The sequence below is a fragment of the Arachis ipaensis genome, chromosome B07 (assembly GCF_000816755.2).
Source record: "Arachis ipaensis cultivar K30076 chromosome B07, Araip1.1, whole genome shotgun sequence".
Classification (NCBI taxonomy): Eukaryota; Viridiplantae; Streptophyta; class Magnoliopsida; order Fabales; family Fabaceae; genus Arachis; species Arachis ipaensis.
This window is the reverse complement of record NC_029791.2, coordinates 118,302,598-118,316,478: the sequence shown is the minus strand read 5'-3', so window position 1 is coordinate 118,316,478 and position 13,881 is coordinate 118,302,598. Positions and strand designations below refer to the sequence as shown.

General features: G+C 29.5%; 1 protein-coding gene and 1 long non-coding RNA gene across 3 annotated transcripts; both read left to right on the top strand.

Annotated features, from left to right (window-relative positions):
- On the top strand, window positions 1,049-9,187 carry LOC107608372 (beta-galactosidase 16-like). Of its 2 annotated transcripts, XM_016310178.2 has the most exons (18): window positions 1,050-1,356; window positions 2,876-2,971; window positions 3,408-3,520; window positions 3,844-3,910; window positions 4,259-4,351; window positions 4,456-4,599; window positions 4,882-4,976; window positions 5,112-5,217; window positions 5,294-5,378; window positions 5,635-5,753; window positions 5,958-6,119; window positions 6,327-6,514; window positions 6,611-6,702; window positions 6,918-7,024; window positions 7,129-7,221; window positions 7,305-7,409; window positions 7,835-7,980; window positions 8,734-9,184. In XM_016310178.2, exons 1-18 carry the CDS (start codon window positions 1,180-1,182, stop codon window positions 8,843-8,845), a joined length of 2,100 nt encoding a protein of 699 aa, XP_016165664.2. In that variant the 5' UTR covers window positions 1,050-1,179; the 3' UTR covers window positions 8,846-9,184. The 2 variants fall into 2 exon arrangements, with proteins under 2 accessions (XP_020962025.1, XP_016165664.2); XM_021106366.1 differs by lacking the exon at window positions 7,835-7,980 and having other exon boundaries at window positions 1,049-1,356; window positions 8,734-9,187.
- On the top strand, window positions 10,814-12,336 carry LOC110264388. The gene is made up of 3 exons (XR_002350506.1): window positions 10,814-11,447; window positions 11,577-11,688; window positions 11,848-12,336. It is a non-coding gene; the product is annotated as an uncharacterized LOC110264388 (long non-coding RNA).

Below are 13,881 nucleotides of genomic sequence, written 5' to 3'. Positions count from 1 at the left end.
GCCAAATAAGAGATATAAAAAAGAATAATGCTATACTATTTAAGTTTTTTTATTAACTAAGTCTAGTAAAATTAGTTTAATATAATAAAAATTAGTTATGATTAGCATCATTCCAAATTTTATTATTTAATTTTATTAGACTTAATTCATAAAAGACTTAAATGTTTAGCATCACTTTATAAAAGAAAGATCAAATCAATAAATATATCAATTTTTTTAGGTTTAATTACTCTATCAGTCCCTATAGTTTCGTAAAATTTTCAATTAGGTTCCTATACTTTTTTACTTTTTAATTAGGTCACTGGCTCACTCCACTAAATTTTTTTTTTCAATTAAGTTCCTCTTAGTAGTAATGGGCTTAATTTTATAGGGACCCAACTAAAAAAAAAAAGAATTGGTACATGGACCTAAATAAAAGGAAAAAAAAAAAGTGTAGGGACCAATTAAAAAAAAATTTGGTGCAAAGACTCAATTAAAAGAAAAAAAGTATAGGGATCTAATTAAAAATTTTACGAAACTATAGGGACCAGCAGAATAATTAAACCATTTTTTTAATATGTATTTTATCTATGTATAATTTAATTTTTTTAATATATATTTTACAATTTTGATTACTCATTATTTTCATATACACATGATATAGATATCTGATTTTCGAAATCATTTAAGTTTCAAAAGGAATAATAATGCATTTATAGTTGAATATTGAATAAATGATTGATCAGCATTAATTTCAATTTTGAATGTTAATCGCGTGATTATTGAGGTTTTCTTTTTAAAAGGAGAAAAAAGGTTCACTTTCAAAACAAAAGGATTAAAATTTGGATCCAAAAATTAAACGTCCACTAAGCAGCAATTAAATTCATGAATCTTTTTCATTAAGATCTATATAACATAGTAACGTAACCTTATTATCTATGTATATATAGTAGTAAAATATTTTTTTTGATTCCTCACAGTATCCTCTAATCTCATAAATTTTTTACGAATCTGAACTCTATTTAATTAAAAAAATGAAATACAGTAAGAAATAATAAAGAAATGGATACGTAAATCTAGGCATGGATGAAGAACAAGTAACATAGAACAAGTGTTGATAATATAAGAGTGATATATAGAGAGTCTCTCTCCGAATATTTTGTATACTCTTTGACTCTCATACAATACATAACACTCAGCATGATGTTGAAGCCATCGTCATGCTTCTACTACTCCTCTCTTCTCCTCCTTCTAACGGCGGCAGCGTTTGTCACCGTCCTCGCCACCGTCACCTACGACGGCAGATCCTTAATTATTGATGGCCAACATAGAATCTTATTCTCCGGTTCTATTCACTATCCTCGCAGCACTCCTGAGGTACCTTCATTCTTTTTGTTATCTAAATTATTTTTCATTAGCAATAATGTAGACTCAATTCTTTTGAATACGTATTTACATTATGTTTATATACGTTTAAATAAGAGTTTTCTTTTTGTATTGTTGTGTGTTTTTTAGCGTTTGAGAACAATGCTAATTCATTGTCTCTCTGTTATTATTAGGCAAGAAAATTTTCAAAGAAAGCATTGATTTACATTTTGTTCTTGCAAGCCTTATTAATATGTTCGATCTTGTCTAAATAATTATTATTCTTCTATTTTTTTTTTACTAAAGATATGAGACTCGAAACCGCAACCTCTTAATTGAGTATGAGGAGACTATGCCATTTGAGCTATTACTCATTGGCAAAAGTTTGGAAGATAGGAGACTCAAACCCACAACCTCTTAATTGAGTATGGGGAGTCTATGCCATTTGAGTTATAACTCATTGGCAATTATTATTCTTCTATGTTATCATCTATTATTAAAATTTAATTTAATGGATTTGATTTTACTCTAAGAAAGAAAAATTGAGTTGCATATACTTATATACTATATAGAGTATGATCATTGATCATATATATATTTTCAACTAGTATGATACATCAAATAAACTAAGATTATACATTTATCTTTAGGCTATTTGAGATTGTAATAGAACATTATATCACTTATTATAAGTTTAATATATCTACTAGTATAAGACATTTATGTATGTAAATACTTAATTTCTTAACTACAATAATATATATAGTGGCATCTGCTGTATATTATGTGCATATATAGTTATCACATGGGGTTGGTGGCCCATGAGAAAGAGGTTGATCTCCATAAAATTATTCTGAACTTTGATCTTTGATCCACGCTATTAAGCTTTATTTTTTTTAATTCAATAATATTTAAAAGACAATAAAAAAATAATTAAAATAGTCTAAAATTGTTTTCTCTTATATACATTGATTTATTTTAAAAAAATAAATCAGTTTAATCAAAGTGATAATATTTTAAAATAAATAGAAGAACTTAAACTGAATATGGATATCTTTAAATATGTTTAGTTACTCAAATTATTATTGATATTAATTAATTTTTTAACTAGAAACGTCCAATGAAATCCATGTGTTTGCGATAATACATGTATGAATACAGCTCATATCACCAATCATGTTTTAATCATTACAACTAAATTCGAATAACAAATCTTTAAGGAGACAATTCAGACAAATGTCTTTCATACTTTGTACCAATTTTGATTATGTTCAGATTTTTTTTGAAAATATCAATCAATTTTTTTAATTTTAAATTCTAAATTCTTAAATTTTAAATGCTAAAATTATATAAAAATAAAAGTTAAAAAAATAATTTTACAATAAAAAATTGCCTAATTTAACTAACTAAAAGATAGTTCTTTATATTTTTTTTTAGAAAAAAAATTGTTTGTTGATGTTATGCCAGAGCATACAAAAAATGTTAATTTAGTCACCAAAAAAAAATGTTAATTTGTTGTCAATTTTAATAGATGTGGCCTGATTTAATCACAAAAGCTAAAGAAGGTGGGTTAGATGTCATACAAACTTACGTCTTTTGGAACCTTCATGAGCCTCAACAAGGACAGGTAACCTAAGACTAATAACTAACTAGTGTTCATTATATTTACATATAGAATTAATTATAATTTAATTATTCTGTCAGTCCTTATAGTTTTATTAAATTTTTAATTAGGTTTTTATGCATTTTTTCTTTTCGATTGATTTTCTATACTATATCATATTTTGTAATTAAGTCTCTACTGTGATAAAAACGTTAGAATTAATAGAATATTCTGTTAAGCAAAACAAATATTTCTAACACTTGACTGAATATTCTATATAGTTTAACAGAATATTTTATTAATTTTAACAATTCTGTCACGGTAGGAACTTAGATACAAAATCTAATATGATATAGAAATTTAATTGAAAATTCAATGAAATTATAAGGATCGGTAGAGTAATTAAATTATTAATTATTTATTTTATTTTATGACTTTGTTTTGGCACTTGAATTTGCAGTACAACTTTAGTGGAAGACGTGATTTAGTGAGATTCATTAAGGAAATTCAAGCACAAGGCTTATATGTAACCCTTCGAATTGGACCCTACATTGAGAGTGAATGGACTTATGGGTTAGACCCCTTTTCAAGCTAATATTACTTACCAAAAAATTATATTTTTTAAAAGGTGAAAACTTAGATGCAGTCGACTTCATGTGAAGTTGATAGCTGAGAGCCATTAAATGAATTGACTGATTTGACTAAATTTTCATCTAATGGCTCTCAACTATCAACTTCACGTGAAGTCGACTGCACGTGAATTTTCACATTTTTAAAAATATATATTAACTGGATCTAATGAACTCTTAGCCAAATAATAATCATAATAATAAATACGTGTAATAATTAAGCATATTAAAGAAATTTCTTAATTACTTCTGATTTTGTGGCTGCAGGGGTCTACCATTGTGGTTACATGACATTCCGGGTATTACTTTTAGAACTGATAACAATCAATATAAGGTATTATATATAGTTCTTTAATTTTTATAAATTATAATGGTGAAAATTTAGGTGCAATTAATTTTATATGTGAAGTTAATAATTGAGAACTATTAGATAATAATAATTTAGTCAAACCTATTAAATTATTTAACGACTCTCGTTATCAATTTCATATGAAGTTAACTGGAGCGAATTTTCACCGTAACAATAGTGTGGTTCATATCTTCAATATTTAACTGATAGTAACTTTTTTATTTAAACTTCATATTGGTGTTGACTTGATGCATAGAACATTTTTGTTATAGTAATAGAAGCACTACTCTGACATTCATAATAAGTATTTAATTTGGGAATGATTAATGACAGTTTCACATGCAAAGGTTCGCTGCCAAAATAGTCAACCTGATGAAATCAGCCAATCTTTATGCTTCTCAAGGAGGGCCTATAATACTTTCTCAGGTTCAAATAATTCTAAGTCAACTACAACAACTTCTTGCTAATTTTAAACAAATACTTTAGTAGTATTATACTATTGTTAATCCAAATTGTTGATATAATTGTAGATTGAAAATGAATATGGAAATGTTGAAAAGGCTTATCATGAGCAAGGAAGCTCCTATATTCGTTGGGCTGCTCAAATGGCCGTTGGACTCCATACTGGGGTGCCTTGGATTATGTGCAAGCAAGATGATGCCCCTGATCCAATGGTTACTATTCTATTTAAACGACTATTTAATTTGGTAGAAATTTATATGCAGTTATTTCCATGTGAAGTTAATATTTAAAAATTATTAGATAACTTAACAAATTTTACTAAATTATCATCTAACAGTTTTCAATTATGAACTTCATATAAAAATAACTGCACGACTCGTTTACTAGTTAATTTTTTAAGCAAATTCGACACAAATACTATAGGTACAAGAGAATTTCCTTTTTTTTTGGGGGATTATTATAAACATTTATTAATTAAGTACATTTATTCGCAGATAAATGCTTGCAATGGCATGAGGTGTGGAAAAACATTTAAGGGTCCAAACTCTCCTAACAAGCCTTCTTTATGGACAGAGAATTGGACTAGTTTGTATGTTTCTCTTGCTGAATTCTTCATTGTAATTCACATATCATTTTTGTTTTTATTTTTCTAATGGAAGTAAATTTGATACTATCCAAGTCTCTAACTAGATTAATGCTATTAATTTCATGTCGAAATTTGAAGTTATCAAGCCTTTGGAGAAAAGCCATATCTAAGATCAGCAGAAGACATTGCATATAATGTTGCTCTGTTCATTGCTAAGAAAGGAAGCTATGTCAATTACTACATGGTATCCCACTTGTTACCATTAAAACCATTGCTGCAATTTTTTGCTTACTCAAGCACCATGTATGAATTTCATGCAGTACCATGGAGGAACCAATTTTGACAGAACGGCATCTGCTTATATAATAACGGCTTATTATGATGAAGCTCCATTGGATGAATATGGTAAGTGCAAAACTCTTTTACACCGATGGCGAGTTAAGCTTTGTCATGTCGACGATAGCGGTTGTTAGAGATATAACTATTAATGTTGCATTTTTCTATCAGCTTAAGTTTTTGGAATAAGTAATTTCATGACAGAGTATACGAGTTCTATGTCTGAAGGTCTAGAGTTCGATTCTTAGTGAATCAAAACATAACAGCTTTTGAAATGAATAGTTTCATGACAGCGGTTAACTTTCACGCCTACTATGTTATGCAGGATTGGTTAGGCAACCAAAATGGGGTCATCTAAAGGAGCTACATGCTGCAATCAAGTCATGTTCAGACACTTTACTAAATGGAACTCAAAGCATAATCACTTTGGGTTCCCAGCAACAAGTAGGGAATTTAATACTACAATTCCTGTGTATATTTTAGACTTTTACTCTCTTGGTTATTTTTTATCTGTCACTGTCACATTTTGCTACATCATTGAATCAATATCTTTGAATATAAATAACATGGAACAAAAAGAATGCATGACATACCTTTAAAAGCTTGAATCTTTCAAACAAAATCATTTATTATACCCTTCCTGTTCAGGCTTATGTTTTCAGAAGGAGCTCAAAGGAATGTGCTGCCTTCCTGGAAAATAGTGGTGGAAAGGAATCCACAGTCAAATTTGAGAACATTCCATATGTATTGCCCCCAAGATCAATCAGCATTCTACCAGATTGCAAGAAAGTAACCTTCAATTCAGGCAAGGTAAAGAAAATAGTGCTCAACAATGAACTAATCCATGTGATCTCTTTTTATTTGTCACTGTGAGAGTGACAAATAAAACTGACTGATGAAAGAGAACAAAAGAAGTATCAATTCCAGTAATTTTAAGAAAGAGCTTCTACCATTGTTCTTTGCATTAATTCAATGAAGTGATAGAAATTTCTCATGCTTTCTATGTTGCTTTTGAAGGTAAGCACACAAAACAATGCCAGAGTGAGAGCAATGATACCACAGTTAAAGTTCAATACAGCTGAAAGATGGAAAGTATATACAGAAGCCATCCCTAACTTTGATGATACAACATTAAGAGCAAATAAACTATTAGACCAAATCAGCACAGTAAAAGATACATCTGATTACTTGTGGTACACTTTTAGGTAAATAGCAACATAATAGTTAGTGATAAATGCTTGCAATTAAACATGTTTACAATGTTCTCTACTAAGATGTTTGTTCACTCCTTGCTTGTGTAGGTTTAATGACAAAGCTCCTATTGTTCAATCCTTGCTTAGTGTATTAAGTCAAGGGCATGTTTTGCATGCATTCATCAATGGAGTTTTAGTAGGTAAGCTCTAAACAGTGAATGTTATTGTTTCTTTTATTTGATTTTCCACGGTATTTTTCAACTCGCCAGACCAATAACTAATTCGTCGTGGATCAGAACTCTATTTAAGAGTTTGTCGCTGGTCAATGAGTTGATGCATGTACAAGGCGGGATTTGAACTCCGACACTTGCTTAAGCAGACTAACCTTTTGTACTCTATATGTAATCATCTCTAGGCTCTGCACATGGGACACATGACAGTAGATCTTTTGTCACAGAATGCAAAGTAAATCTGACAAATGGAATGAACGTCTCCTTACTAAGTGCAACTGTTGGAATGCCTGTAACTGTCTTAACTTTTTCATACTTCTTTTCTATACATTCATCATCATCAACCAAGAAAGATGTTTGATTGACATGAAAATGTGCATTCATTTCTGCATGAAGGCTTCAGGAGCATATCTAGAGAGCAAAGTTGCTGGTTTGCGTTCAGTAAAAGTTCAAGGCAGAGATTTCACTAATCAAGCATGGGGATATCAGGTGATTATGCATATGCTACTATAAAGATGTTGAGTTAAATTTCTCCACATGGTGCATGCTAATGTTAAGTATTTTCAATGAAGGTTGGCCTGCAAGGAGAGAAACTGCAAATCTATACAGATATTGGATCAAGTAAAGTTCAGTGGGGAAATTTTCAAAGTTCTGTGAAACCACTCACATGGTACCAGGTATAGTTTAGTAATTTTTTAAACTTAAGGGTTCGCTAAAGAGGAATGTTAGGAGCCAGCAATTTTGGTGTTTTGTAACCATTAATTGGCCATCAATAGTGTTTTTAATGGTGTGAGATTACATCTAATGGTAGAAAATTACTCACTTTTGTTTTGATGGTTAAGTGCTGGCCAAAAAATACAAAAATTGCTGGTCCCTAGATTTTTTCTTCGCTAAATTTTTTACTCAACTTCCAAAGAGCATAACTGCTCGGCAATAAGCTATAAATATTCCACTTATTTTACATAAGACATCGTACGGACTCATTTATCATCTACTGAAACCAGATCTAACAGTAGATGATGAATGAGTCTGCACGTTATCTAATGTAAAATGAGTGGACATAGCATAACATAACGTAACTAATTTTATTTCCCTGGTGCAGACTACATTTGATGCACCAGCAGGCAAAGATCCTGTAGTGCTTAACCTTGGTTCTATGGGAAAGGGAGAAGCTTGGGTTAATGGCCAAGGTATTGGTCGATATTGGTTATCTTTTCACACAGAAAACGGGGATCCTTCACAAACATGGTAAGTTGCTATGCCACGCTTCTTTATTTTTCCCTCCTCATGTTCCTATATTCCAATATTACTTGTGACATAAATGCATATATATAAAAGGAGGGATTACAATAGAACATAATTGTCTTATTATTCAAAGCACAAAAGATGACACCATCTCAATTCATCAAACATGTAGATTTTTCTATAAGAAGTGCCCTGTGTCTACTATCTAGTATTTAACTTTCCGCTTTCCTCATTGCTTTGAAATTTGGGTTTTACTTTTACACCACTATTATGAAAAAAGATCTTCCAAACTTTGGAGAATGGTAGAATTTTACTTTCCGCTTTCCCACTCTGCCCTCGTTTGGTAAAGTTTTTATTTTTCGAACACTATTTATAAAAGTTAGTTTTTAAAAGATAACTTTTAAAAATGGTAGTATTTAACTATTTATGTTTGGTAATTTAAATTAAAAATAGTTCTATATTAATTAATAAATGATGTTATATTAGATTTTTTAATTTTGATAAGTATAAGCTATTTTTAAAAAACTTCATCTTATGTGCTTCTCCTATCTTTTAAAGCTGTAAACACAAATACATAATATTTTTTATTTACCAAATGCAAAATAAAAAATTTATGCTTTTAAACCTTACTAAACCAAGCCTTTCTCATTTTAAGGAGCTTGTTTCACTATTTATATAAGTATTTGTAAAATTATATAACATAATTAACCCATTTATTGGATGTCAAGCTTGTATTTACTAACTTTTTTCATTCAGGTATCATATACCACGATCCATCCTAAAATCTACTGGGAATCTACTAGTTCTATTTGAAGAAGAAACTGGGAACCCACTGGAAATTACTCTAGACACAGTTATATATAAGTGAAAGATCACACAGCATGAGTAAAAGAGGAATTGTCTTCCTTTAATCATAGTTATTATATAGGAAACAGCAGATATCATAGGTACTTCAGGGAGAGTGCAAATATATATATATATATTTGCATGGCCCAAATTTAGATATTTATCCCACAAATTTGATTATGTGAAAATGCAACCATTCTCTTGCAAGCTGAAACACTTGAAATTCTTAAATAGTTTAGCATAAATGAGAGCTATAAAAAAAAGCTAAGGTTTTACACATAAGATTAAAATGTATTTGGTACTTGATAATGACCAAGATAATACAATTAGTAAGTAGTCATGAGAGAATACCAGAATTCAAGAATAGCAATTTATGATAGATGAAGCATGATCTTACTTGTAGCACTATTTGAAGCACAATAGATGTGCTGAAGAAAACATAATAGTTCCTATTACTTATCTCATAACAAGCAACAACGAAAAAAGTTTTACTAACACTTAGATTTGGTTTGGTAAAATTTTTAGTTTTTAAAAATAATTTATAAAAACTAACTAAAAGTCAATTCTAACTTTAATATAAATTAAATCTCAAATTTTCATTATTATTACATTCATAATTATATATATTTTTCCAAATAGAAATTTTAAATTTTGATATTTTTAATCCTAAAAAATCTCAAATCATCTCAATACATTTTATAAAAAATAAAAATATCTTATATTTAATTAGTCTCTATTTATTAAAAATGTCCAAAATTATTAGTTTTTAACCTACAAAATAAAATAATAAATAATAAATTAACACTAATTTATTAATTATAGATATTATATGTTTAAAATTATAGATGTTATACATATTATACAACTTATATTTTACATATAGACTGTTAAAAAATAATAATTGAAATATAAACAAAAATTAAGAAATAAATTTTTAAAAATAATTATTAACTCATTACATTAAAATCAATAAATAAGCATACATATAAATATTAAATTAAAATATTAAAATAATTAAAATTATGATCCATTAGTGCACATATGAGATAATAATTTAAAAAATACAATATGACACATTGTTTGAAATTTGATAATATTAATTGTAAAAATTTATTAATTATGGATATCATATATATGAAATTATAAATGTTATAAGTATAAGTCACCAAAAAAAACGAAAGTCACCAAAAAAAATAAATGTTATAAGTATGAAATTATGGAAGTTATTAATATAAAATTATGGATATTATGTGTAAGAACTTATGAATGTTATAAGTAAATTTGTCAATTGAATAAATTAATTTAAGTATTTGATATTTTTCTAAATCCAATTATGATAAAATTTGAAAACATTTATGTTAAAAAATAAGAATAAATTATCATTCTACTTTGAAAAACACGAAACAAATATTGTGTAAGTGAGACAATAAATTAATGATTACAAAAAAAATTAACTAAAATTAATGATAATTAAAATTTAGATTACTCCAACCTTTACAATATTACATAGATGCAGTGAAATAATATAGAAAAAATAAATTAGTGGGAGGTTACAAGTAAAAATCAATTAACATTAATGACGGCAACGAGTTATAGCTCAAATGACACCGTCTTCACAAAAAATAAAATAAAATAACATTAATGACATTCAAAATATATTATTATGATTAGTTTTTAATGCAATAGTATATATAAAAATTAAATTATAAAAGGTCTCATTAATATATGATATGTTACATCCTAATAATTAGGAATATAATCTGATAAGTTGAGTGATAAGAGAGTGAGATAAAAAATCAAAATATAAAAAAATGGAAAAGTATGATGAAGAGCCAATGTAATTGCTCTACAATGTGTACAATAAGGATAATTTTGTAATTAAAATCAAATGATAATTAAAGTAATTAATTATTATTTATTTCAAATTTCAAATTCGAATGAAATTAGGATTCTCCCTTTATTGTTACCTCTTTCATCTAACCCTCCCTCTCCTTTTGACCTAGTAGAAACCCCCTCCCCTAATTTGACCAAGCAGCCACCAAAGAGAGCCCCACCGCCGGCGCTGGAGAACCAACCTCCATGTAGTCCGCTGCAACCTGAGCAGTCGGCGCTACCCAACTGATCCTCCTGCACGATTGGAGTCTTTCCTTCATGCTTGGTGTTCGCTGCTGCCATCGTCCCCCTCGTGCTATCGTCGAGCGTCGGTCGTTGACTAGGAGCTCCCCGTCGCTGTCGCCTGGCCGCCAGACATCTGCACGCCCGTGTGGACCTGTGTCGCACCATACTCATCTCTGAACGTCGCGTCTTCTTTGCGCTGTCTGTGGTGTACCATCAACGAATCAAACGCCACCGTTCCCTCTGCCTGATCGTGACGCTTCTCTTCGTCCCCCTCTTGGGCTACAAAAGGTCAGTATAAAGCTATCGTTCTACTCTATAGTGTATGTTTGTTTGACACCTAGGTTTCAGATGTTCTTTGATTAGGTGTATGTTGATTTTGAAGTTTATGGTGGTGCAATGGGATTGAGTTCTTGCTGTTTATATATGGTGGGGCTCCATACCAGACTCAGGAGAGTAAGCTTAGGAGAGGTGTTGATATTGTTGTTGGCACTCCAGGTCGCGTGAAAGTATTGCCTTTATAATATTTGTTGGTTTCATATAATGGTTTTTCATTTTTGCAATATGATTCATACCTATTGCCAATGTTGATAGTAGAAGCTTCAGTCTATTTAATGGCTATTGTTGATTTTATATAGGATCATATAGAGAGGGAAAATGTTGACCTGAGCCAGCTAAAGTTCCGTGTCCTTGATGAGGCTAATGAGATGCTCAGAATGGGTTTTGTTGAAGAGGTGGAACTAATTCTAGGTATTTGGTTTGGTTTTTGCCTCTTTGGCCAAATTTTATTTTTTTAAATCTATAATTTATAAATTATTTGAGGCCACTGATGTTTCATGCCAGTGTTTGATTTTTTACTCTGTAGTTTTCTTCTTTTTTCAGTATAACAATGGTCCTTGATTTTTATAGGCAAGGTACAAGATGTTAGCAAAGTTCAGACACTTCTTTTCAGTGCTACTTTGCCAGAATTGGGTTAAGCATGCATGTTTTGTCATCATCCTATGTTTCAGTACTATTTTGCTAGCCATTTTTTGGGTAAAAAACCTAACAATGATACAAAAAAGGGTGCAGTCAAAGAATTCAATACCAAACCAGCAGAATAGAGAGCCACCTCAAGAGAAGGTATTTGACATAACAATTGATCCAAGATGAAAGAGGGAACATGATCATGCTAATTTGTTACATTATATTTTTTGTTGTTTAGTTTAGGTGTGATTGTAACAATCTTTTTTGTTTTGAACACTGTATTGTGCTAATTAAGTGTGGAATATTGCAGATCATTATTTACATTTAGATATCAAGTTTGATGAACTAGCCTTCACCAGTGATTGTAGTTGGTTACTTTAATTTCTCACACAAAATTTTAAACTGTTCATTTATTAATTTTCATATTATATAAATTTGTATCTTTAAATTAAGGTAAAAAATGACAATTTTTTTGTGCCATCAAAATTTTTATGCATATGCCTCAGTTTTGTTTTTTGGTTTCATATCTTCTCTAGTGATATAATTCTCACTATCTTTCTTTTCTATCTTTTCTTGCATTAAAACCCATGCAATATGCTAAATTTCATTAGCATGAGCATTAGTGCAGAGTGTAGAGATTATTTTAAATTAAAGAAAGAAGATTATTAAGTTTCTAAAAAATTATGTTCAATTCTAACCCGTAAGTATGTGCCTCGTGCCAAAGTATGTTCATTTTACTAAGACGGACTGAGAGTTCAATAATAAGTTGTATAGGGATTGAGATACACCATGTATTATACTTTAAGCCATTTAAATTAAGACGGATGTTCATTTTACTATAATAACGGATGGTTCTATCTATTCTAAAGTGGATGGTTATTTTGGATATACTATTTGTAGTACAATTTATTACCCTATTGTGTTAACGTAAACAAAAAAATTAAAAGAAAAACTGAAATAGGCTGGATGTTCATTTTAGGGGTAAGTACGATTTTGGTCCCTTAAGTTTAGTGCCAGAATCGAATTCGTCCCTCTTGTTATTTTGTCATTAAAATCGTCCTTAATGCGATTTTAATACGAAAAAAAACATTAAGGACGATTTTAATGGCAAAATAACAAGAGGGACGAATTCGATTCTGACACTAAACTTAAGGGACCAAAATCGTACTTACCCCTTCATTTTATTAGGTAGGCTAGTGGTTATTTTCATTCTAATTTGGATGTTTAATTGATTTGGATTGAATTTAACATAATTTTGCCTGATTAAAAGATTCTGTTAAAAATATTGTGAGCATGGAGTCTATTATAATTTGAAATTTTACTAACACGTTTAATTCTGTTTAAGTTAGTCATTTTTTAAAAATTTAAACTAATAAATTATAAAATATGTCACTATTAGATTAAGTGTCCAATAAATTAAAAAATTAATCAATGTGTCTAATAGCAAGAATTCTTAGTGTAATTGATTAATACAATAAGAATTCTTGCTGTTTATATTGCTCTTATCCATTGAATTTTCTTTTTCGCATCAATGATTGAGATAAATTATGTACTATACTTTAAGCCATTTAAACTAAGGCGGATGTTCATTTTAGTATGATTACGGATGGTTCTTTTCATTCTAAAGTGGATGATTACTTTGGGTATACCATTTGTAGTATAATTTATGATTACTTTGGGTATAAAATCACAAATCTAAACAATTTAAGAAAACAATCAGTAATTTGTGCGCAACTAAATACGTGCTCAAGTGTTCAACAAACTCACAATCCATAGAGTATATGATGCAAAAAAATCAATTACTTAGAAAAAAAAAACATGCAAAAAAATCAATTACTTAAAAAAAAAGAAATCGCTAGAATGAAAACCAACCATCCGGATAAAGTGAGCCTGTAAAGTTCCTCCTTATGTCTTCACCCTTGAAACTCAAGAATACATCATAGGACCATCCACGGCCATAGGATGAAGTCTTTCCAT